This window comes from Bolinopsis microptera, chromosome 9, assembly GCF_026151205.1.
Source record: "Bolinopsis microptera isolate Bmic1 chromosome 9, MBARI_Bmic_1.0, whole genome shotgun sequence".
Lineage (NCBI taxonomy): Eukaryota > Metazoa > Ctenophora > Tentaculata > Lobata > Bolinopsidae > Bolinopsis > Bolinopsis microptera.
Genome location: NC_087080.1, coordinates 11,884,700 through 11,907,592, shown reverse-complemented (window position 1 = coordinate 11,907,592; position 22,893 = coordinate 11,884,700). Strand labels below are relative to the sequence as shown.

At 37.9% G+C, this 22,893-nt stretch overlaps 2 protein-coding genes across 3 annotated transcripts in view; one reads left to right on the top strand and one right to left on the bottom strand.

Annotated features, from left to right (window-relative positions):
* Nucleotides 1–22,893, bottom strand: part of LOC134820718 (fibroblast growth factor receptor 2-like) — a 134,976-nt gene that overhangs the window by 43,192 nt on the left and 68,891 nt on the right. The window lies entirely within an intron of this gene.
* Nucleotides 19,772–22,811, top strand: LOC134820380 (dynein axonemal assembly factor 1-like). 2 transcript variants are annotated; one of them, XM_063830748.1, is made up of 5 exons: nt 19,772–20,416; nt 20,555–20,735; nt 20,897–21,085; nt 21,209–22,073; nt 22,237–22,811. In XM_063830748.1, the coding sequence occupies exons 1-5, from the start codon at nt 19,854–19,856 to the stop codon at nt 22,269–22,271; spliced, it is 1,833 nt and encodes a 610-aa protein (XP_063686818.1). In that variant the 5' UTR covers nt 19,772–19,853; the 3' UTR covers nt 22,272–22,811. The 2 variants fall into 2 exon arrangements, with proteins under 2 accessions (XP_063686818.1, XP_063686819.1); XM_063830749.1 differs by having other exon boundaries at nt 19,839–20,416; nt 21,209–22,067.

The window sequence follows — 22,893 nt, the reverse complement described above, 5'->3', positions numbered from 1 at the left end:
ATTCTTGAAAACAGGATTAACTTGATTATAGTTATACGACTATGTAAATTTAAAACTATCCGTGGTTTTTTCTTTTAAATAAATAAGTTATAATTTTACCTAAGTCCAAAGCCAGCTTTGAAAAATTTACTATTAAATCATAATATATCGTCAACTTTAAATATTTACAATGCAACAATTCATTAATTTGTAAACACGCGTACTCCAGCCCCTAAACGCAATAAATTGTTATGCGGCGCGGCTCAAGCCGCGCACGCACGTATTATTTTATATTGTTTGCTTTCTAATAAATATCGTGCCAATGTGTACGTCTAAATTGTAAACGTTCATGTTTTGTGTAAAGTGAATCCAATTGGGACTAGTGACAAGGATAAGGACCCAAGTGCCTGTACGGCTTTTTCGGACCCCTGTGGACCACTACTCTTGAAATCACTCTACAACATTGAACATTTATATCTACTACGTCATTTGGCAATTATTGTCATTAATCTAACTTTCTAATTAATTGCCGAGGGGGAAGAGTAAACGCTTCACATTAAAATTCAATATACAAAATTCAAAACCATCAATACGGTATTAAATATTATGGACAAATCTATAGATCTATTTCGTAGTCATATATTGACATGATTTGCTTTATATTATCTTAATACTGTAATGAAGTACAGTAGGATTTATGTTTCGAGAAAGAAAGGTTGCTGTCAAATTATTAACAAAAGTCCATCAGGGACTCCGTGGAGTCGAAAAAGGTACACGGCCGCTGTCTGGTGCTGCTAGGCATTTATTGATCAAGATGTTTTATTGTATTGATTTATAATGATTCTATTGTTCGTGACTAATCAAGTTCTAAGTGGAGGTATAAAGTGCTGCTTAAGATACTTCGTCATCTCATGTCCAGTATAATGATTAAGATAGTATACAATACAGTTTCAGTAGTTGACCCATACAGTTAAGTCCGTCATAACTCATAACTTTCATGGATAAAAATTGCTGCATACCTTAACTATGGCCCCCTGAAATTTAGACCATTTCATTCATCTCCGAGCCCTGTTTCTTTGAATGAGAAAAATCACAAACAACGCAGTATCAAACAAAAAAATGTGGTTGCCCTTTATAAGGAAAATATTTTCATATAAATAAGGTGCATGTCTTAACATTTTTCATTTACACCAATTTGGGCATGTGGACATAAGTTCTCAATGGTTACTGAAACAAACTTTGTTCAAAACATAGTCATAAACGTATAACTGTCCATATTATCTGATTTTCTGTGAACCAAACAGCTCAGATAGAAAAACTATTGAGATGATTGGGAAATCGGTGATTGAGGTTTAAATGAGGCGCTCTGTTAAAACATCTAGAATCTGCCATTGTACGACACTATGCTATATCAGTGGCGTAACGAAGGGCCCTGCTGACCCCGCTGTGCAGGGGGGCGCCGTCTTAGGGGGGCGCCAAATCGTCGTTTGAATGTGGGACAATTTCGAAAACTTAACTAAAGTACTAGCAAAAATGCGCGTTTTGCTCTAGATACACACTTTTTTAGAGATTTTTACCGGCATATCTTCTAAAATCACCTAATTTGTTCAATTTTAGGGAGGGGCACCAAAAGGGGAGGGGGCGCCAACAGGGGGGCGCCTTTTCGGCAGGGGGGCGCCAACAGGCAACGTTACGCCACTGTGCTATATTATGAATTTGAGTCCACTCGACATAACAAACAATCCGAGTGACTAAATTTCTCATACATTCTCCATAATCCATATTTCTATCCAATGATATATTTTTCGCATCAATAAATGAAGATTAGTATAATAATGAAAAAGCAAGGACTCTCCTTCAGAATAATATCTGGTGACCAACAGCAAGCACAAGAAAGATTTGGGTTGAAAAAGGAAAAAGAGGAGAAATCATACCAAAATATGATTGACTCTATCTCCAGATAAGGCCACCTTAATGCAGCATTGAGAAAGTGAACTACGTTTGCACGCAAATTATGTTATAATGTATCAATGATTTTTATTTTGGGCCGTATGTGCACAATCAGCAAAAATGGCTGTGTTACACAAGAGGCTGAGGGAAGCGATTCCTATAAAGAAAGTATGCAAGGTATTAAATACCCAAAAAACAAAAAGTCGAAAATAGATTTGAGTTGTCTAGGTTTTTTTAATGCCTCCAATGTTCGTAAGAACAGCTTATAGCCTAGACGATTAGCTTGGTACAACGTAACGGTAAACTATAGGTAAAAATAGCACGATAAAGAAATAGGCTCATATATTTATGCTCATCCAAGTTGTGAACAGTACTTCCATGCCAGTCTATAGCACCATTGTTTGGAGGACTTCGCCGCTTCGACGCGCCGCGCGAACTAGCATTCTTGCTTCGCGAACTAGCATTCTTGCTTCGCAGAGCAACGATCTCGATGGGTTGACATCGTCAACCAACACCATTGTTTATAGAACGAAAGGTAAATGTCTGATATTGTAAGCTCTTCAAAGAACAGCCAAAAAGACAGAATACAAAATTATAGGAAAACATACTCAGACGTGATGGAATGGGCCACATATCAACCAAAATCAATTTATGTATATTTACTCTTACAAAAAATTTTTTGTCTATCCGAAGATCTTGTAGAATTTATGAATGTACAACAGCCTAGAATATGATTGTATCACGTTGCGACCCCCACGGTCGCTTCACTATAGAGTTTCTACGATACAAGGGGAGCCGCGCACTCGTGCGCGGCGGGTCATACAACGTATGACAAGAATTTGTCATACGTTGTATGACCCGACGCGCACTCGTGCGCGGCTCCCCCTGTAGCGTCGAAGACGCTACTATAGTGAAGCGACAGTGCGGGTCACCACGTGATACAAACAAGAATATGATCAGTCTGCGCGCATTTATTTAGTTATTTATTATACGAATAAATAGTAGTACTATAATACAAAATAAATAATTTTGTGCTCACAAATTTATTACCTCAATATTAAAACATTTACATTTATGCATTGTTGATTGTTTAATTATGCTGAAATAAGTTGAACATCATCAAAAATATGTAAAATTAATATTAAATGATTAAATGAACTTTTATAAAAATTCAATGCGGATTTGGTTATAGTTATTTAGCTTGCTAATACAGTTTATTGCTTGATTTTACTGGGCCGCGCTCAGCCTGTCATTCCGCCTTCACATAGCCATGTGTATACGCGTACTGCGTGACGCGGCGGTCGCGCGCTACTGCAAGCGAGAGGGCTCTGGTAAGAGCAACATTCCGCCTAATCTCTATTTATGAACATGTTTATGGTTTAACGGGTGATACTCGTAAAATATCTGTTCCATATATTGGACCGTCGACGAGTCCAACGCGGCGCGCGTCCTGGTAGGTTGTAAACCTACAAGTTTATGGTTTATGAACATGATAGCTTGAGGTCCCAAAGTAATGCTTGATTCTATTACTTATAAAAAATAAACGGGTGATACTGATTGTAAAATATCCAGTCCAACTCAGCGCGCGTCCTGGTAGGTTGTAAATCTACAAATAAAAAGTTTATCTTGTCCATGAAGCTTGAAAAAAGCAGTGCGCACAAGGATTGACGAGCCAGGTAACAAAAATAAACTTATTATATTTTAATTTTATTGGGAAGTATGAATAGCTATAGGTTTTAAAATAAAATGTATTTCATATTATTGTTTTCTTGAAATTGTTGGTTTCTTGATTATATTTTGAAGGACTTCGCCGCTAGGCTTCGCGACGCGCCGCGCAATTACTAGTTTTCTTGCTTCGCATCGTTGATTGCTTCGCAAAGCAACGATTTCGATGAGTTGACATTGTCAATCAATATCATATTATTTAATAAAATTGTTCATAAATTATTAATTATGTTGGTCGACAAATATCTATAAACAACATTATTTATTGATTCGATTATTGTAAAATCAGGATTAGATTATTGTGGTAAAATTAAATAGCTTTTAAAAGGTTATATTTGTATGTATAGTTTGTGTATGTTTTTCTTTATTTTTGTCTTAAAATTGGCTTGATTTGACGCTGTATAACAATGTCTGGTTAGTTATTGTTACTTTTTACAATATATTAAGCTATATATGTTATCTATGTGCTCATACTAGTACTAATATCTACGTTATGTCAACAGCTAAGATATCATTGACATTCCAGCAATCACAAATCATTCTTTTTTTATCAAGACACTTATTTTACTTCGGAGTATTCCAACAGCCACATTGTTACACAAATGCAACCAGCCAATTACAGGAAGCCGAAGGATTTGTTTTTAGCCAGTGACGGTTAAGGTAGTGTGTACCATACTTTCTTCGCCCGAGACTTTGCTGCAATGTGCAGCTCCTCATTTAACCCTCACACCCGATTTCTCGAGTATTCGGCTGAGTAGAAAGACTGTAGAACTGGTCACCGTAATCCTTGTTACCAATTGCTCTTCTCGGCTTTGCTACTTGGAATGTTCGAGGTTTGACGAAGACAGACAAGCAGTGCTTGCTTGCTAACGACTGTGACAGGTATGACTTGGACATTATAGGGATACAAGAGACTAAAATTTGTCAGTTTGAGGATAAGAAACTACCAGGAAATCATCGCCTCCTTTTGTTTGATCAGAAGACAGGACGTCATGGTGGACTGGGTTTCTTAATCAACGCTCGTGTAAATCATTATTTCCGTTCATTTCATCAGATCAGCGATCGAGTTGCTTTCATGGACTTTTATATTCCATCCAAGTTTGTTAACAAACCACCATGCAAAATGCGAATCGTGAACTGTTACAGTCCAACCAACCCAAAAACTTTATCAAATCCGGCTGCTACTGACCAGTTTTACTGTGAGCTTCAGGAAGCAATTAATGTGCCTGCAAGACATGAAATCTGGATCCTAGGAGATTTCAATGCCAAACTTGGCAAAAGGTCTGATCATGACTTTCAAAATGGCCTTCATAAGAACATTGGAAGGCATGGCGTCGGAAGACGAAATGAAAATGGTGGGAGATTATTGGATTTTCTTGTTTCTAATGGTTTGTTTGCTGCAAACACTGCATTTCGTCATTCCAGTCGTCATATAACAAGTGAAACAAATTTTTAGTGAAACAAATTTAAAATTTTATCCTTTATTTTACAATCATAATATAATAATATTTATAAGCCTCCGTTTTGAAAGTTTTAAATTTTAATATATTCACATTTCTATTTAAAATTCAATTTAATGTATAAGTCAATAACTGGCCGCCAAAGCCGCGCATTCTTAAAAACATGATTAAATTGTTTATGATTATACGACAAATAGAAATACATTTAAAATTATCCGTGGTTTTTTTAAAAAAATAAATTATAATCTTACCTAAATCCAAAGCCAGCTTTGTAAAATTTACTTTTAGATCAAAATATATCGTCAATTCTAAATATTTACAATGCAACATTTCATTAATTTACATACAAGCGTACTCCAGCCCCTACACGCATCCGTTCTTATGCGGCGCGGCTCAAGCCGCGCACGCACGTATTATTTTATACTTTTTGCTTTCTAATAAATATCGTGTCAATGTGTACGTCTAAATGTTCATGCTTTGTGTAAACCGAATCCAATTGAGATTAGTGACAAGGATAAGGACCCAAGTGCCTGTACGGCTTTTTCGGACCCCTGTGGACCACTACTCTTAAAGTCGCTCTACAAATATTGAACATTTATAACTGTTATATAATATATAACGACATTTGACAATTATTATCATTAATCTATAATCTAGCTGTCTTGCTGAGGGGGAGGAGTAAACGCTTCACAAACTAAAGTGCTTACAACATACAAAATTTAAAACCATCAACACGGTTATAGTTCATATCAAGGGCCAATTTGGTATACCTCTATTTCGTTGTAATATCTAGTATATCTTCACATCTTAATACTATAATGAAATACAATAGGATACATGTTTCGAGAAAGAAAGGTTAGTCCGATTATTAACAAAAGTAAACAAAAGTCCATCAGGGACTCCACGGAGTCGAAAAAGGTACACGGCTGCTGTCTGGTGCTGCTAGGCATTTATTGATCAAGATGTTTTATTGTATTGGTTTTTGATGATTCTATTGTTCGTGACTAATCAAGTTCTAAGTGGGGGTATAAAGTGCTGCTTAAGATACTTCGTCATCTCATGTCCAGTATAATGAATAAGATAGTAAACAATATAGTTTCAGTAGTTGACCCATACAGTTAAGTCCGTCATAACTCACAATTGTTTAGTCATCTGTCAAATGTCGAAGTCGTTGTGTGTCTAGTCGCTGAGTTAGCAGTAAGATAAGTTGTTACGCGCGCGCGCGTTTAATCCCGTCGACGTGAAATGTGACAATGAAAACGCTACAGAATTATTGTTTTCGCGCGTTACGTAGAATTTACTAGTGTGTAATACTGGTTAACACTGGGTGTACACTGAGTGTAAGTCGCTAAGTTTCATATACGAGCCGAATATTTCTAATTTTGAGTGTATCGTGAGCATGTTTTACAGTGCAATTGTTCGGTACTAGTGTGTTTGTGTGTATATATAAATATATCATCTGTGGAGTATGGTGTGTGGACTGTGGTAAATAATGTGTTTAGTTGGAGTGCAGTGGTTGCATGTATGAGGAAAGATAAGTGGTTATTTTAGTAACTCACATTAATCAAAACTTGAGCTTATTCGTGGCAAAATTAAGCTCACACCAATCAAGTGTATCATGCTTGAATTGCAATTCTTGTAAAGCAATTTTCAATGTATTCTTAAACCCGTTTGTCGGAGTATTAAAACTTATCTTACTTGATGTTTGTCGACAGCTGTTCCACATGTAGGATGATTGGTAGATGAATTGTGAGGATGGTTGTGATGTGATGAAATAATCCTCTCGTCGTGGTGACCTGTTAAATGATGAGTACAGTGATAATGGTTCCTCTAACTTATTAATTTTGAATAGTTCTAAGAGACAAGTGTACTTATACAGGTTGTGAACAGTTAACAATTTCTGATTCTTAAACAAGGGCTTAGAGTGTTCTTTTTTGTAAAAGTCCACACCTAGTCTTTGCTCACCAAATGGTCGTGTCCGGGCACAAGTTCTAAATTTTTCTAAGTAAGCTTCTTTATCCCCAAATAGAATTCTTATACACTTTTTCTGTGTTTTAAAGAGAGGTTCGAGTCGGTTGTTGCTAATACCACCTCATACAGATATTCCAAATCCCAAATGTGATTCGAATAAAGTATGGTATAAATCCTTATAATACTGTTTAGGGACAATGTGTCGTATTCTGCATAACTTACCTACTTCACATTTAAGTTTTGAGTTAAGTGACCGTGTGTGAGTTTTCCAATTAAGTTGATCATCGATAATGACACCTAGAAATTTAGCTTCTTGGACTTTTTTAATGACAACATTGTTCAAAGTTAATATGTTCTCGTCATTTTCTACTTCCTCTTTGGCACGTGACGGTCTAAAGTGGATAAAACAGCATTTCTTAATGTTAATATGTAATAAGTTTAGTTTCATATACTTATAAACAGATGCTAAAACTTCATTTCCCTTTTCGTACAGTCTTCTGACACATGTTTCTTCAATAAATATGTTAGTGTCATCGGCAAATAGTATAAACGTTCCTATAATTGATGAGTTTCGGATGTCATTTATGTAGATGATAAACAGCAGGGGACCTAAACAGGACCCTTGGGGCACTCCGTAGACAACGGGCAGTTTCTCAGAGTCTTCACCTAATACTGAGACATACTGGTATCTATTCGACAGGTAACTTGCTATAAGGTTGTTTGCATTTCCACGGATCCCATAATTTTCTAACTTATGCAGTAACTTTTCATGTGAGATTGTATCAAAAGCTTTGCTAAGATCAATAAATATTCCAAGTACGTGTTGTTTTTTCTTGAGACGTGATTCTATGTGGTTAACTGAGTAATTTAAAGCATAACTAGTCGAATGATTTTTACGGAATCCGTACTGGTTTTCATACAAGGAATTCTGTGAATGAAAGAAGCTATATAATCTGTTGAATATAATTTTTTCAAATATTTTACCAAATACTGCAAGTGTCGACACAGGTCTATAATTTTCAAGGAGTTCCTGGTTATCTTTCTTGTAAATTGGACTAATCCTTCCAATCTTAAGGTCATCAGGGAATATGCCATCTTTCATACATTCATTGTACAGTACAGTAAGTAGAGGAGTGACTATTTTTGAGGACTGTTTTACAACATGAATAGGAATATCCCCATATCCAAAAACCCGCATTCTCGCATTCTAAGAATGTAGGAAATTTTTAAAAGTAGGAAATTTTTGACAAAAAGTAGGAAATTCGAGAGCCAACTCTGAGAATTTTCGATAATATTTCAGTAGGAATTTAAGTGAAAGAGCAGACTAAAAGTTGCTGGACCGTTATTTAAATGTCCTCAGTCAGGGATCCACTGATCCAGTCTATCAAATTTCGTTTCACAGACCAAAGTTTGTTGCTATTAGCTACAAAATCTGTGCTTCAAGTAACCACTAACCAGATGCTAATTATTGGGGCATTTTCATGTACACGACATAAATAGTTGTCATTATTACTTTATTAACATTTTACTATCTACTTATCTAGTCTATAAAACCGGATATGTCTACAGTGTCACCCGATATCTGTATTGGCAAGCAGTAGCATATACACATCACGTCTTCAATGTGTGTATCACACTGCACACACCCAGCCCAAATTCGTGTGGCGTGAGAAAATATCACGTGACTTTAAACAGCCAATCACATTGCAGTATTGGTGTCATGTGGCTAATATCAGCCAATCAGAGCACAGTATTGATGCGTGGTGGAGGTTACTACAATGAAGAACACTGATAAAAGTAAGAACCTGGGTTAGGAAGGGTTTTAGTGAGCAGTGGAGAAGGACCATTACACGTGGGGTCATGATACACAGCTGGCTGACTAACCACGTGGTTATTTGGAGAGGTTTGCTTGGCTAGTTGCCATACCACGTGGTTATTTGGAGAGGTTTGCTTGGCTAGTTGCCATACCACGTGGTTATTTGGAGAGGTTTGCTTGGCTAGTTGCCATACCACGTGGTTATTTGGAGAGGTTTGCTTGGCTAGTTGCCATACCACGTGGTTATTTGGAGAGGTTTGCTTGGCTAGTTGCCATACCACGTGGTTATTTGGAGAGGTTTGCTTGGCTAGTTGCCATACCACGTGGTTATTTGGAGAGGTTTGCTTGGCTAGTTGCTATACCACGTGGTTATTTGGAGAGGTTTGCTTGGCTAGTTGCCATACCACGTGGTTATTTGGAGAGGTTTGCTTGGCTAGTTGCCATACCACGTGGTTATTTGGAGAGGTTTGCTTGGCTAGTTGCTATACCACGTGGTTATTTGGAGAGGTTTGCTTGGCTAGTTGCCATACCACGTGGTTATTTGGAGAGGTTTGCTTGGCTAGTTGCCATACCACGTGGTTATTTGGAGAGGTTTGCTTGGCTAGTTGCCATACCACGTGGTTATTTGGAGAGGTTTGCTTGGCTAGTTGCCATACCACGTGGTTATTTGGAGAGGTTTGCTTGGCTAGTTGCTATACCACGTGGTTATTTGGAGAGGTTTGCTTGGCTAGTTGCCATACCACGTGGTTATTTGGAGAGGTTTGCTTGGCTAGTTGCCATACCACGTGGTTATTTGGAGAGGATTGCTTGGCTAGTTGCCATACCACGTGGTTATTTGGAGAGGTTTGCTTGGCTAGTTGCCATACCACGTGGTTATTTGGAGAGGTTTGCTTGGCTAGTTGCCATACCACGTGGTTATTTGGAGAGGTTTGCTTGGCTAGTTGCCATACCACGTGGTTATTTGGAGAGGTTTGCTTGGCTAGTTGCTATACCACGTGGTTATTTGGAGAGGTTTGCTTGGCTAGTTGCCATACCACGTGGTTATTTGGAGAGGTTTGCTTGGCTAGTTGCCATACCACGTGGTTATTTGGAGAGGTTTGCTTGGCTAGTTGCCATACCACGTGGTTATTTGGAGAGGTTTGCTTGGCTAGTTGCCATACCACGTGGTTATTTGGAGAGGTTTGCTTGGCTAGTTGCCATACCACGTGGTTATTTGGAGAGGTTTGCTTGGCTAGTTGCCATACCACGTGGTTATTTGGAGAGGTTTGCTTGGCTAGTTGCCATACCACGTGGTTATTTGGAGAGGTTTGCTTGGCTAGTTGCCATACCACGTGGTTATTTGGAGAGGTTTGCTTGGCTAGTTGCCATACCACGTGGTTATTTGGAGAGGTTTGCTTGGCTAGTTGCCATACCACGTGGTTATTTGGAGAGGTTTGCTTGGCTAGTTGCCATACCACGTGGTTATTTGGAGAGGTTTGCTTGGCTAGTTGCCATACCACGTGGTTATTTGGAGAGGTTTGCTTGGCTAGTTGCCATACCACGTGGTTATTTGGAGAGGTTTGCTTGGCTAGTTGCCATACCACGTGGTTATTTGGAGAGGTTTGCTTGGCTAGTTGCTATACCACGTGGTTACTTAATGAGATGCTATCAGAAAAACAGGGCGTTTTAACTAATCTGTACGATGATGCTAGAATGGGCGTGAGAATTGGACTTTTTCTAGTTTTTTAATTAGTCGCTCTGCCCGCTTGCTTTTGTTGCTTACATTGGGTTGTTGAACTTCCTATTAATCATGAATCGTCCAAAGTTCAAGTCTAAATCCGAGGTCTAATGCGGTATATGCAAAGAAGTTTGTACTCGAGCCGATAATCTAAAAGTTCATTTTAAGAGGTGTCACCCAGGGCATCAGCCCTATGAATTCATACCGAATCAACCTTAGTTGAGGTAGCTATCACATTAAGACATTAATCGGGTGGAAATCATTTTTGCATTAATTATCTTTACATGCTCCTGATCCTAGTTAGGTATCACTTTGCTAAATATACATATCTTGGATTGATCTTGACTCAGAATTTATAAAACTGATCAAAAGCTTTAAGTATGAGCAAAATTTACAACCCCGTATTTATCGTTAAAACATCGCATGTAGCAGTTTTCAGAAAGCACGTGATACAACTAAAGTAACGTCAAACATTGACTTGAGTGCAGAAAATACAGGGTCTGGACTCAATGAGAACTCACTGAGAACCAGTTCAGATGTGCTCATGTACGTTCAAATTGTTTTTAATCTAAATAAAATAACAAGTTATCGATTATGTGGCGACTCCAGACCAGATTAGGCTGATGGCCCCATCACCATGTTCTGCTGAGGGTGAAAAGCTTGTTCAACGGGTTGCTACGAGAATTGCAAAAAACCACTCTTTTCTAAAAACCACCCATGGGGGGATGGGGGCGGCTATAGAAAACTTCTGCAAATCCCAATATAGACTACCATTCCAGTTTTGATAATAGCATTATCAATCATGTAATGTTGTGAACGGTCATCAATGCAATTGTAATAACTTTATGTCAGGAGTTCAAAGAACATTATATAGTATTATGAGTTGATGTAATACGTCTAAACATGCATAATGCATAAGCATTCTTTGTTGCGTTTCCTATCTTATTTAAATAGTAAATACTAATAGTCATTATTATATTTTTGGAAATTTAAATTCCTTGTTTCTTGAATATTTGGTCGCTTACTTGCTTCCTTCTCCAAATTCCCTTAACCCTGTATTAGTTTATAGCTTGAAAGCAGAAAGTGATGGTAGTAGATGAGAAAACATTTTTGCCAAAATTATAAACTCTTGATTCTTCATGCTGTCTCCTATTTCGTGCTTTAGTTAAGCCAAGTGTTTAGGGATTCTAGAATCCAGACAATTTATCCCAATAAAAATTGAAATCAGAAAATAGTATGCTAAAATCGTTCTCCATTGTCAGATTCGTTCCAGAGGCCAAATCTAGTTTAAATTTCCAAAATTTTCGGGGGCTTCGCCCCCAAAAGTAACCTAGGATTATCTATTAAAAAGCATTCCGGGCCCTAAAAAAGTAAAATTGAGAATCTGGAATCCGCCATGAAAAATCTTTGAACCACGCGAATACAAAGACATTTTATGCGAGCGAAGCGAGCGGGCCACAGAAAACGAAAAAATTGAGAATGTAGGAAATTAAAAATTTTTTGGATATGGGGGAATATCACTTGCCTTACCGTTCTTAAGTTCAGATATGATTTTGCTAACCTCGTCTGTTGTGCAGTCATGCATGTAAATGCTGGAGGTGTTTGAGAGCGGTAAATAGTCATAGAAACTAGGTAGATTGTTTATGTTCATTTGACCAAGTTCATTGTAAGCAGTATTTAGGTCAGAGGCCAATGATACGAAATACTTATTGAATTCGTTTGCTATGATCCTCCTGTTCGTTATCTTAACGTTGTCTATGGTGAACAGCGGCTTTATTTCACGCCGCCGTTTTCCTCTTATACTATTAATTAGTTCCCAGGTCTTTTTACTATTCCCGCTATTTTCTGCAAATTTACCAGAGAAGTAATCTGTTTTCACTGTTTGACGTGTTTTCTTTAGGACTTTTCTGTATTCTTTGTAGATAAGGTAGCGACTACGTTTTAGTGAGCATTCAGGGCACTGGCAAATCCCGCCCTTGTTATCAGTTTCCCCGAGTTTACATTTTCTATTTCTTATCTCAACCCAATTTTCGTACAGTTTATGCTGATTATTAATTGAGCAAATGAGACCGGGAGTTATCCAAGGGTTAACCTTAACAGTTCTCTTAGAGGTTTTCGGGGTTTCTAGTTTAAACGATTTTTCGATGCAGTTTTTGTAAGTGTCATGGAATTCAGTAAAGTTATGGATTATTTTAGTTTTAAGCTCATCTTCAAGATCCACTAGGAAGCCGTTAACATTTGATTGACAGAAATCGTAATACTGTTTAATAGAAGTTTTTCCAGAGTTGACTTCAACATTCCAGTTAAATATGTTAAAAATAGGCGAGTGGTGAGTTATTCGTTCTTTTAGGGTGCCTGAAGTAATAACATTCTCAATGTCGTTGGTAATTATGTTGTCTATGCAAGATGCTTTACAGCCTGGTTTTTCGTGAGTAGCAATAGATATTAACGGACAAAATCCTTTACTGAACAATATTTCTTCATATTTTTGTACATTTTTGTTATCTTTATCATGAAGATCGATATTAAAGTCTCCAGCTAGATAACTAAACTTCGGCATGTGATCAAGAAGGTTAGAAAGTTCAACTAGAGCTTGGGAAATACAGCCACTTGGTGGACGATACAAAACACCTACATTAACAGGTTGATCTTCGTTACTTAATGATAAGACAAGTATTTCTAGATTTTCTGTGACTTGTGATATATTTTCAATTACTGTAGCATTTAATCTATCGTCAACATAAAGGGCTACTCCAGTGCCCTTTTGTTTGTTAGGTGCTGTGTCCTGATAGTAACTATTATAACCGTCGAGCTGAAATAGGTTGCTTAATTCTTTCCCAGTGTTGGTTTCAGCTAGGCCTATTACGGAGAATTTTGTTTTGTACCTACAGGTTTCAATGGCAAGGTTGTCAAAATTTGATTTATTTCCATCAATATTTTGAAAGAGAATAGATGATTGTTTCTTTACTTGGTTGCAGAGAATATTGGTAAGGTCAGATGCAGTGTATGAGTTACAATTATTTAAAGTATTCGAGATTTTGGTTGTGTATTCGTCTAGGTTGTTGTCGTCGTTGTCATTGTCAGTGAGTAGTTTAAATGGGTTGTATTTAACCTTGTCTAAATGGATACAACGAGTACAGTAAAACTCATTAGATTGGCTATTTGTATTGGATTTGCGATAGCATTTATGGTGCATTATGCAGTCACAGTGGAAACATTCAACTATTGTTTGGCCGATGACTATGTTCTTAGAACAGACAAGACATACCTCCTTAATGAGGGGAGTCATGTGGTTGGTAGCCATCCACGTGACCCTGACTAGCAGCAGCAGGAACAACAGGACCAGTTTCTCTTCCAGCAGTCACATCCCTGAAGGATCTACTGTCTACCTTTGTGGACCTCCTCTTCCTTTTGTCGATACCACCGTTAATCCTGAGAAGAACAGTGTTACGAATAAATTGACCTAACTTTGCTAGTCCCCTCCAGTTGAGGTGAAGGAAGTCTGGTTTTTGGTGTTTGTTGAGGTCGCGAGAGAGAGAGCGGTCAAGTAGACCATCTCTATCACAGAACTCATCAAATCCATCCACATAACTGACACCAAAATTGGACGGGAGCAGCCTACGTCGAATCAAACTGTTAAAATATATAAGTTTTCTATTTAATAACAACAAGAACTGGTTGGGTGAAAGACAAGAAGACCAAAAGAAGTCGCCCTTATTTTTCTCAGATTGATTATGTTTTATGCCGGTCACGCAGCACTGTTTTTCTCAATGATGCAAGGGCCTATGCAGGAGCTAAACTACATTCTGATCATAAGATTTAGGGCCTGTCGTGATATCATGGATCGCTTAGGTTCCACCAGGATCTGGTAGTCCTCATAATTCTGCGGCCTCTATGTTTTGTCATCTCGCACAACTCTTTAAGAATCTCGTGGATTTGGCATGTGAAAATTTGCAGCCTTCCAGACATTGATTGGGTTAACGAGGTGTCGTACGTCACCTCAAGATCGGGTGACAGGGGGCTGACCAGGCCAGAACCCAATTGATTGGGTCTTAGGTCACGTGATTATGAGCCTGAGGTCACGTGACTATGACGTCACCAGACCTTCCTCTCCGTTTCCCGCTCATTGGACCAGGTGAGCTTGCATGCATGTGAATGTGGGTGTAAGTATAGCTGTACTGTAGTTTATACCTAATTAAACCCCTATAGAAACCGAAAATTTATTTTCTGGCAGAAAGCTAGAAATTTACCAAAATATCGTCATTGTTTTAAATTTATTTTGATGACCATTCCTGACCTAAAATCGCACGAGAAATCGATTAAACTTGGTTTCAGAACTCAACAATGCTTCCTTATGTCTTAAAATCCATGTTTTATCAATACATCAGTTCAATTCATCCTGGAAGTCGGCGTACGGTGTATTGTTGACTTTACAGTTACGGATCTTCTTCATGGTTGCATGAAGTTTCTTCAGTTTTCTAAAAGTAAAAGATGAATGAATAAAAACCTCCGAAATAAGTGTTACATCATAAACAAACAAAGTCCGTAATTTGCTGATACGTGTTCTATGCTCACACTCGCTCCCTCAACTTCTGTCTTAATCTACGGATATCGAACGAATTGTAACAAAAAGAATAAAAAATTCACGTGTAAAGTTGCAAGTAATAATATATCTAATAGCTTGATCATATATTCAGCGACAATATTTACAAGGGAAATTGAAACTACATACTTGAAGATGTTGGCTTTACTGTTAAGAGATATCAATAATTCCGATTCAGCATAAAATTGAACAAGTTCCTCAGCCACCAAGGTCAGAATTCTGTTAATCTGTACCTTCGGTTGCTGGTCACTTCTAAGAAGTAATAATTGAAGCACTCTCCTAGTCGAAGGAATCGTTTGAGGTAACTCAAGAGGCTCTCCAATAAGGGAGGAAAACTTCATTTTTGAATGGAAAATTGTAACGAATTGAAAATGTAACGATTAAAATAATGCTTGCATTTCTTGCGTGATTTAGCAGCCCTTTTTAGCGTAATCTTGATTAAAACTGCTGCCATTGGTCGATATATTCTATCAGTAGAATAAGCTGTTGCAATTGGCCACATATTGTTAACTAATGCACCCTACTAACGCGTGTCTTACTCCGCAAAACCATCCAAAAGCTATACACTAATCCTACCTAATCTTACACTCAGCTCTAATGGCTATTCTACACTCAAACTAGAACATTCTAAAAGATCGATTATTACGCTGAAACCCTGCTGTGTACAGCTTATTGGCCACTGTGTATGTGCTAGTAGTCATATATGTGTGAAAAGATGCCGATAATACTTCCAGATTAATTACGAAAATTGAAATAACAGACACTTAAAAAAGGCTGCCCAACTGAAATTGCACAAATTGCAATACAACTGCCACATAACACAAGGTTTTTATACATAATATAAGTTTATTTAACGGGTGATACTCGTAAAATATTTGTTCCAAATATTACCTTCTTTTAGTTTGTCTACCGCGTAACTATACTTGAATCCGTTAAGTAATAAGTTTAACTACATGATCGAGATGTTGATTGTATTGGTAAAACATGGATTTTAAGACATAAGGAAGCATTGTTGAGTTCTGAAACCAAGTTTAATCGATTTCTCGTGCGATTTTAGGTCAGGAATGGTCATCAAAATAAATTTAAAACAATGACGATATTTTGGTAAATTTCTAGCTTTCTGCCAGAAAATAAATTTTCGGTTTCTATAGGGGTTTAATTAGGTATAAACTACAGTACAGCTATACTTACACCCACATTCACATGCATGCAAGCTCACCTGGTCCAATGAGCGGGAAACGGAGAGGAAGGTCTGGTGACGTCATAGTCACGTGACCTCAGGCTCATAATCACGTGACCTAAGACCCAATCAATTGGGTTCTGGCCTGGTCAGCCCCCTGTCACCCGATCTTGAGGTGACGTACGACACCTCGTTAACCCAATCAATGTCTGGAAGGCTGCAAATTTTCACATGCCAAATCCACAAGATTCTTAAAGAGTTGTGCGAGATGACAAAACATAGAGGCCGCAGAATTATAAGGACTACCAGATCCTGGTGGAACCTAAGCGATCCATGATATCACGACAGGCCCTACATAAGATTGTAAAAGCTACCATAGACCTGAGGCAGCAAACTAAGTTATACCGAAACAGTACATCAGCTGCTAAAAGGTACAACACGACATCGCTGGTTTGTAACAAGGAACTACAAGATCAGTACCAGCAAACTGTCACTCAGCAAATTGACAGTCTTCCACCTTCCGCTGACACTAAGACAGGTTTCGAACAGCTGTTTGAAACTATCAAGTCTTCAGCCTCTAACACTGTGGGTGTCAAGAAGAAAACCCAAAGACATCATCATTCATCAGATCAGCATGTATGTAATATGTCTGATGAGAGACACAAACTTTTACAAGAACTGAACGACAATTCAGTTAGAGACAGGACAGTATTGAGAAAACGTATCAATAAACTCAAGAACGATATCAATAAACGTCTTAAAGTGCTAGAGACAGCTCTAGCCAACCAACTAGCTGACACCATCAACGCTGCAGATGACACGAAGAGGATGTTCGAGGCTACCAGAGCTCTTGCTGCCAACAAAGAGTCAGAGCCAATATCTGTCTTCAACTCTGAAAATCAGCTAGTTGCAAGTGACGATGAGAAAGCAAGTATCATTAGAGAGTGGTTTAAAAAATCACTACACCAGCTCAGACCCTCCTTTGGTACCTTTCACTGGACTCCCACGTCCTCTGAATACTCCTATAACTTCCTTAGAAGTCCAATATGCTGCTTCAAAGTTGAAAAATGGGAAAGCAGTAGGTCCTGATGAGATTCCTAACGAGCTGCTGAAGTACGCACCACCTGTATTCTTCCAGCAATATGCATGTCTCATTAATCGATCATTCGAAGTACATGAGCATGTACCCTCTTTTACGGAAGGGTTTCTAACCCCTCTTCAGAAGCCAGGGAAACCAAAAGGACCTCTAAAGAGCCTTAGACCTCTTTGCCTTCTGAATGGAACTAGGAAACTGCTCTCCTTGATTACTCTACACAGAATTCAAAGACAAATTGCAGAGTACACAGGACCATGGCAAAATGCCTACAAGGCTGGTCATAGTTGTGCCAATATTGTCTGGACTCAACGAATTCTGATTTCTGTTGTGAAAGAGAAGAGATGGGAGTTCCACAAGATGGGAATCGACAGGAGCTCGGCCTTCGATACCATCAAGAGATCAGTTATCCTGGAACTTTTGGCTGATGCTGGTTGTTGTGAGGATGACATTCGTTTGGCGAGATACTTGCTCTCCAACACCAAATTGAGGATAAAAATCAACAACACCGTTTCTTTAGAGTTTGAAACATCCGAGGGTTCGTTTCAAGGTGATGCTGCATCTGGTGCATTCTTCACACTGTACTTTGCTGGAGCTTTGTACCACTTCCGTGCAGTAGTGATTACCATTCGGCCTAACCCACCGTTCAACCCCGAGACCCTCATGCCTATTGAATGGGAATACGCCGACGATGGCGATTTTGCAGACGAGGACGAGGAAACTCTTAAAGAAATGCTGCCCATATGTAAGGAGATCCTTGAAGAATGGAACCTGTTTGTGAACGAGGACAAAACAGAACATGTCCACTTCTACATTGCAGATAAGGACGAGGTAGACGCCAAGGGTGAACCCGTGAAGAACAGAGAGCCCTGGCGCAACACTATTTCTCTTGGATCCAAGCTCTGCAGTAAGGCTGATATCTCTCGCCGATGCATCCTTGCTTACGTTGCCTTTGAGAAATACAGCAAGGTATGGGCAGAGAAATCCCGCATTTCTCTTCCTGTAAAAATCAAGCTGTATGAAGCATTTGTTACCCCTGTTTTATTGTACAACTGTAACAGCTGGGCAGCTCCACAGAACATTATCAATAAAGTTGATGTGTGTCAACGCAAACATCTAAGACGTATCATCAACATGACCTATCCCCGCATCATCAGCAACAAGGACTTGTATGCTCGTTGCAATGTAACTCCACTTTCAGAGAGAGTTCATAAATCCCGCTGGAAAATGTTTGGGCACATTCTTCGTAGCGACTGCAACTCACCACCACAACTAGCTCTAAATTTTGCTGTTGATAGTATGTCAAATATGAGGGGAAGGATTGGTAGACATCAATGTAATATTTTTAAAACTATTTTAGACGATTTGAATAAAAGAAAGATTAATTTGAATAATAGTGACGACTTGACAGACTTAAGGTATTTAGCCTCGAACCGCCAATTGTGGAGAAATTTATTTTAAATTTGTTTAGTTCGATAATTTCAGTTTTAAGTTCAATTTTTTGCATAATTTTTGATTTTGATAAGTTCAGTTTTAAGTTCCATTTTTTGTATTTATAGTAAGTTTTCAGTTCTACAAGTCTTTTAAGTAGACTTATCAGGTCTTTAGGATGTTCTCAGTAACTACTTTGGATTTGTGTAAAGTTTGATAATAATAAATAATAAGAAAGACTGTACACGATAAATGTTATCAAGATCATACTAACAATAGTTCTGTTACAGTTGATAAATGGCTGCATTAGTAAGATTTATGATTTAACTATTTATATATAATTATCTGTAGGGGACCATTAACAATTAAAATGTTACATAAGCCAATATTTTTTGTTCTTTGTAAAGTAATATTTGTTTAAACTTTCTGCTCCGATGAGGGAGGAATTTTTTTGAGGAGGGCCGCTAAGACACGGCACCGTATTGTTTAAATTATTTAGTTATATTTTATTCAATGTCTTTGTCACATAGAAGTGTGGTAGTAAGTACTGTGTTTTGTTTCATATGATTTGTTTACTTTTTAGACCAACTTCCCTTCTGTAAGCCTGTTAACACACAGCTTGTGTCAATCTAGCTCAGTAAATCCCGGCCCTGGCTAAATTTGTGTCCCAGTCGATCTGGCCAATAGATACAATATATTAAGACACAATGAAACTTAATATGGTAGAAAATTAAGAATTTAGTTTCGACCACACAATATTTTGACCAGCAGCATTTTATTCTTCTGTTCTACTGCTAGCATGTATTTGCATATTTATCTGTATAATCATAATTGTTACTCTTGTTATTTAATGTGACAATAATTTAAAATCACATCAGTTTGCTTTGTCAAGACACTAATCCTCGGTTATTTCTAGTAGTTGTGTATCATGCCCCTTATTGAGGAAATTTCGGCTGAGGAAGCTGGGGAATTTAAATCAGACAAGGAATCACAAAGTGACAGCAACAGGCAGGATGATATCAAGAAAGCTAATAAGTTTCCTAAAGCAAATGCAGTGGACATCAAAGAAGTTATGAAAACAAATGATGATTTCAGCAACAAGAACAGCAAGGATGACAATGATGAAGATGAAGGACCCAGAATGACGGTAGAAGCAATTAAGAAGATTTGCAAGACACACAAAGGATACTCTACACCAGAATTGAATGAGATCTTGTACTTGCACTTTCAAGGTTTTGGAAAAATTGAAAATCTGGAATTGTACACTGGGGTTAAATGCTTGTGGTTGGAGGCAAATGGAATACAAGAGATAGAGAATCTAGATAATCAAAAAGAGTTGAAGTGCCTGTACCTGCAACAAAACTTACTGCATTCTATTGAAAATTTAGAGCCAGTTGTTCAATTGCACACTCTCAATGTCAGCAACAACTACATCATGAAGATTGAAAACCTTGTCCCATCCATGCATACTCTTCAGATCTCAAAGAATAGGTGTGTGTTTAACATTATCTATTCGTCTATTTATGTTATGCACATCATTTTAGGTTCTAATGTCAGCTCCAAATATAAATCTAAAAGCCAAACATTTGATAACATGGAATAAATGATCATATAATTATTCTTTTGCAGGTTGAAGAACAGTGATGCCTTGGATGGTTTAATGGGGGCACCAAACATATCTGTTATTGATTTATCACACAATAGTCTTGAGGATCCGTGTATTATTGATGTTCTTGAAAAGCTGCCTGAACTTTCTGTACTAAATCTAATGGGTAACCCTGTCATCAAGAAAATAAAGAATTACAGAAAGGTAATTGTTAATAAAATGAATTTGGCTGAAACGGAAATTTCATTCTGTTCTGTTCAAAGAAAGTTACAGTCACCTTTTAAAAAAAGTTTTAATTAAGGCCCTTTACTCTTGGAAAGGGTAAGCCACTAACCTGCAACAATATAATCAGCTCTTTATTTCAGGTCCTGACTGTCCGTCTAGCCAATCTAAAGTACTTGGACGACAGACCAGTGTTTCCCAAAGACAGAGCGTGTGCTGAAGCATGGGCACGTGGTGGTGTTGAGGCAGAGAAAGAGGAAAGGATAAGATGGAATGACAGGGAACGAGCTAAGATTGAGTCATGCTTCAGTGCCATGTCACGACTGAAGAAGGTTACATATTATAATAATTATATCATTTGGCTCAGTATGTCTTATTTGCATCCTGCTTTAGGTCATGTTTTTATTTATAAAACTGTTTCAATTTACTTAACATTTCAATCATTATTATTTCAGGACGCTGTTGAAAAGAAAGGGGTGTATGAAGGCACTACTCGAACAAAAAGTGGTCTGTTGATACCAAAATCTCTTGCGCCTAAAGCTGATGAAACTGAAAAGTCTGGCCTTCTGAAAGAACAAGAAGAACCCCAAACAATCAGAGCCCCAAACACAACCGGTGTACAGCAGAATGTTGAAGAAGAGTTTGATGACTTGCCTGCTCTAGAAGAACCCGATCTTACTCTAGAAGGATCTTCAAACCTTACAGAAAATCAACAGACAGTATCATCGCCTGTTACTGTTCAACCTGAGGTAGAAAAACAATCGGAAATAATTGAAGTTAACGTACCATCTAGTGAGCCTACTTCTATTTTTGGAAAGCAGAAAGTATCGAAGAAGTCCAGTGATATATTTGCGGATCTTGTTTCTGACAGTGATGCAAGTGATGATGAAAACGAGGAAGACAAAGAGAAATCAAATTCCAGTGACCATTTTCTAATTGAACAAAGCACTAACTCTAATGGTATTCAAGAAGTTAGCCCTCCAACTAAGTCAGGCAACAAACTTATCATAGAAGAAGTTGAAAGCTCAGACAAGAACACTTCCTTCACCCCCTCTACCTCCTCCAAACCAAGGATAGAAACACTCTCCTCTCCTACCGAGGCAAAAAAGAATCCTTTCCTGATCACAGAAGTTCACAGCAACGATCTCTCAGACATGTTCGCCAGACAGGACGACATACGTAACGATGATGTGGAACAAATGTATGTGGGTGATGCCCATGAAGAGGCTCAAGGTGTTAGGGCTGTTCCTCCAGGAAATGATGACTTTCTGTCAAGGATGGGTCAGACCATACAAAAGAACAACAACAACAAGAGTAAGCGTAAGTGACTATATCGTGTAACATTTTGTGCTTAGCAATCAAAGAAACTTTCTTATGATAAACTAATTTAAACTTGAACTTTGCCGGAAAATCAAATCCTTACAGATAGACGTACTATCACGATTGATCATTGATGGAGCTATAATCGATTATTTTATTTCAGGGCCAACATCTGGAGCTGATGACGATTTAGACTGACGATCCCCGATTTGTTTTTTATCAGAAAAGATTTCACTTTGCTGAGGGCTTAGTTCAGAAAACCGGATCTAGGGAGCCCTCCTCGCCCTATACTACCTTCTATACGAGGCAAACAGAACACAGGCTTTGAACTTCCTGATTGCTTGCTGATTACTTTTGGAATTAATAAAAACTTGAATATTGTCATGACTCCAGCGAGAGGTCACAGCAAGCTAGGAATAAATTATTTATTTTTATTTGTTAATACCAAGTTCTATGATGGAGCGCTCACAGTTACACAGTATGAACTGATGTGTTGAAATTATAACATTGGTGTGGATCATCAATTTATTTGATCTTCATTCACTGTGACCTGGAATCAGTAGAAAAATTATCTGATTTTCCAGTGACCCTTGTATAAGTTAATAATCGTTCATATTTTTCGTGGATAAAGTTGAACTTTATTTTGACGTGATCCTTTTAATATGCTCAGAGGAGCGGGTCTGTGTAACAATTAATGTTTCTGTAAATATTGTCGCGATGATGCACTACTTTATTGGATATTTGACTCATTATTTAACTCCTTCATTTATAACATCCAAGATAGAAATAAACTGATTAAATTAATTAACACAGAGTTTAT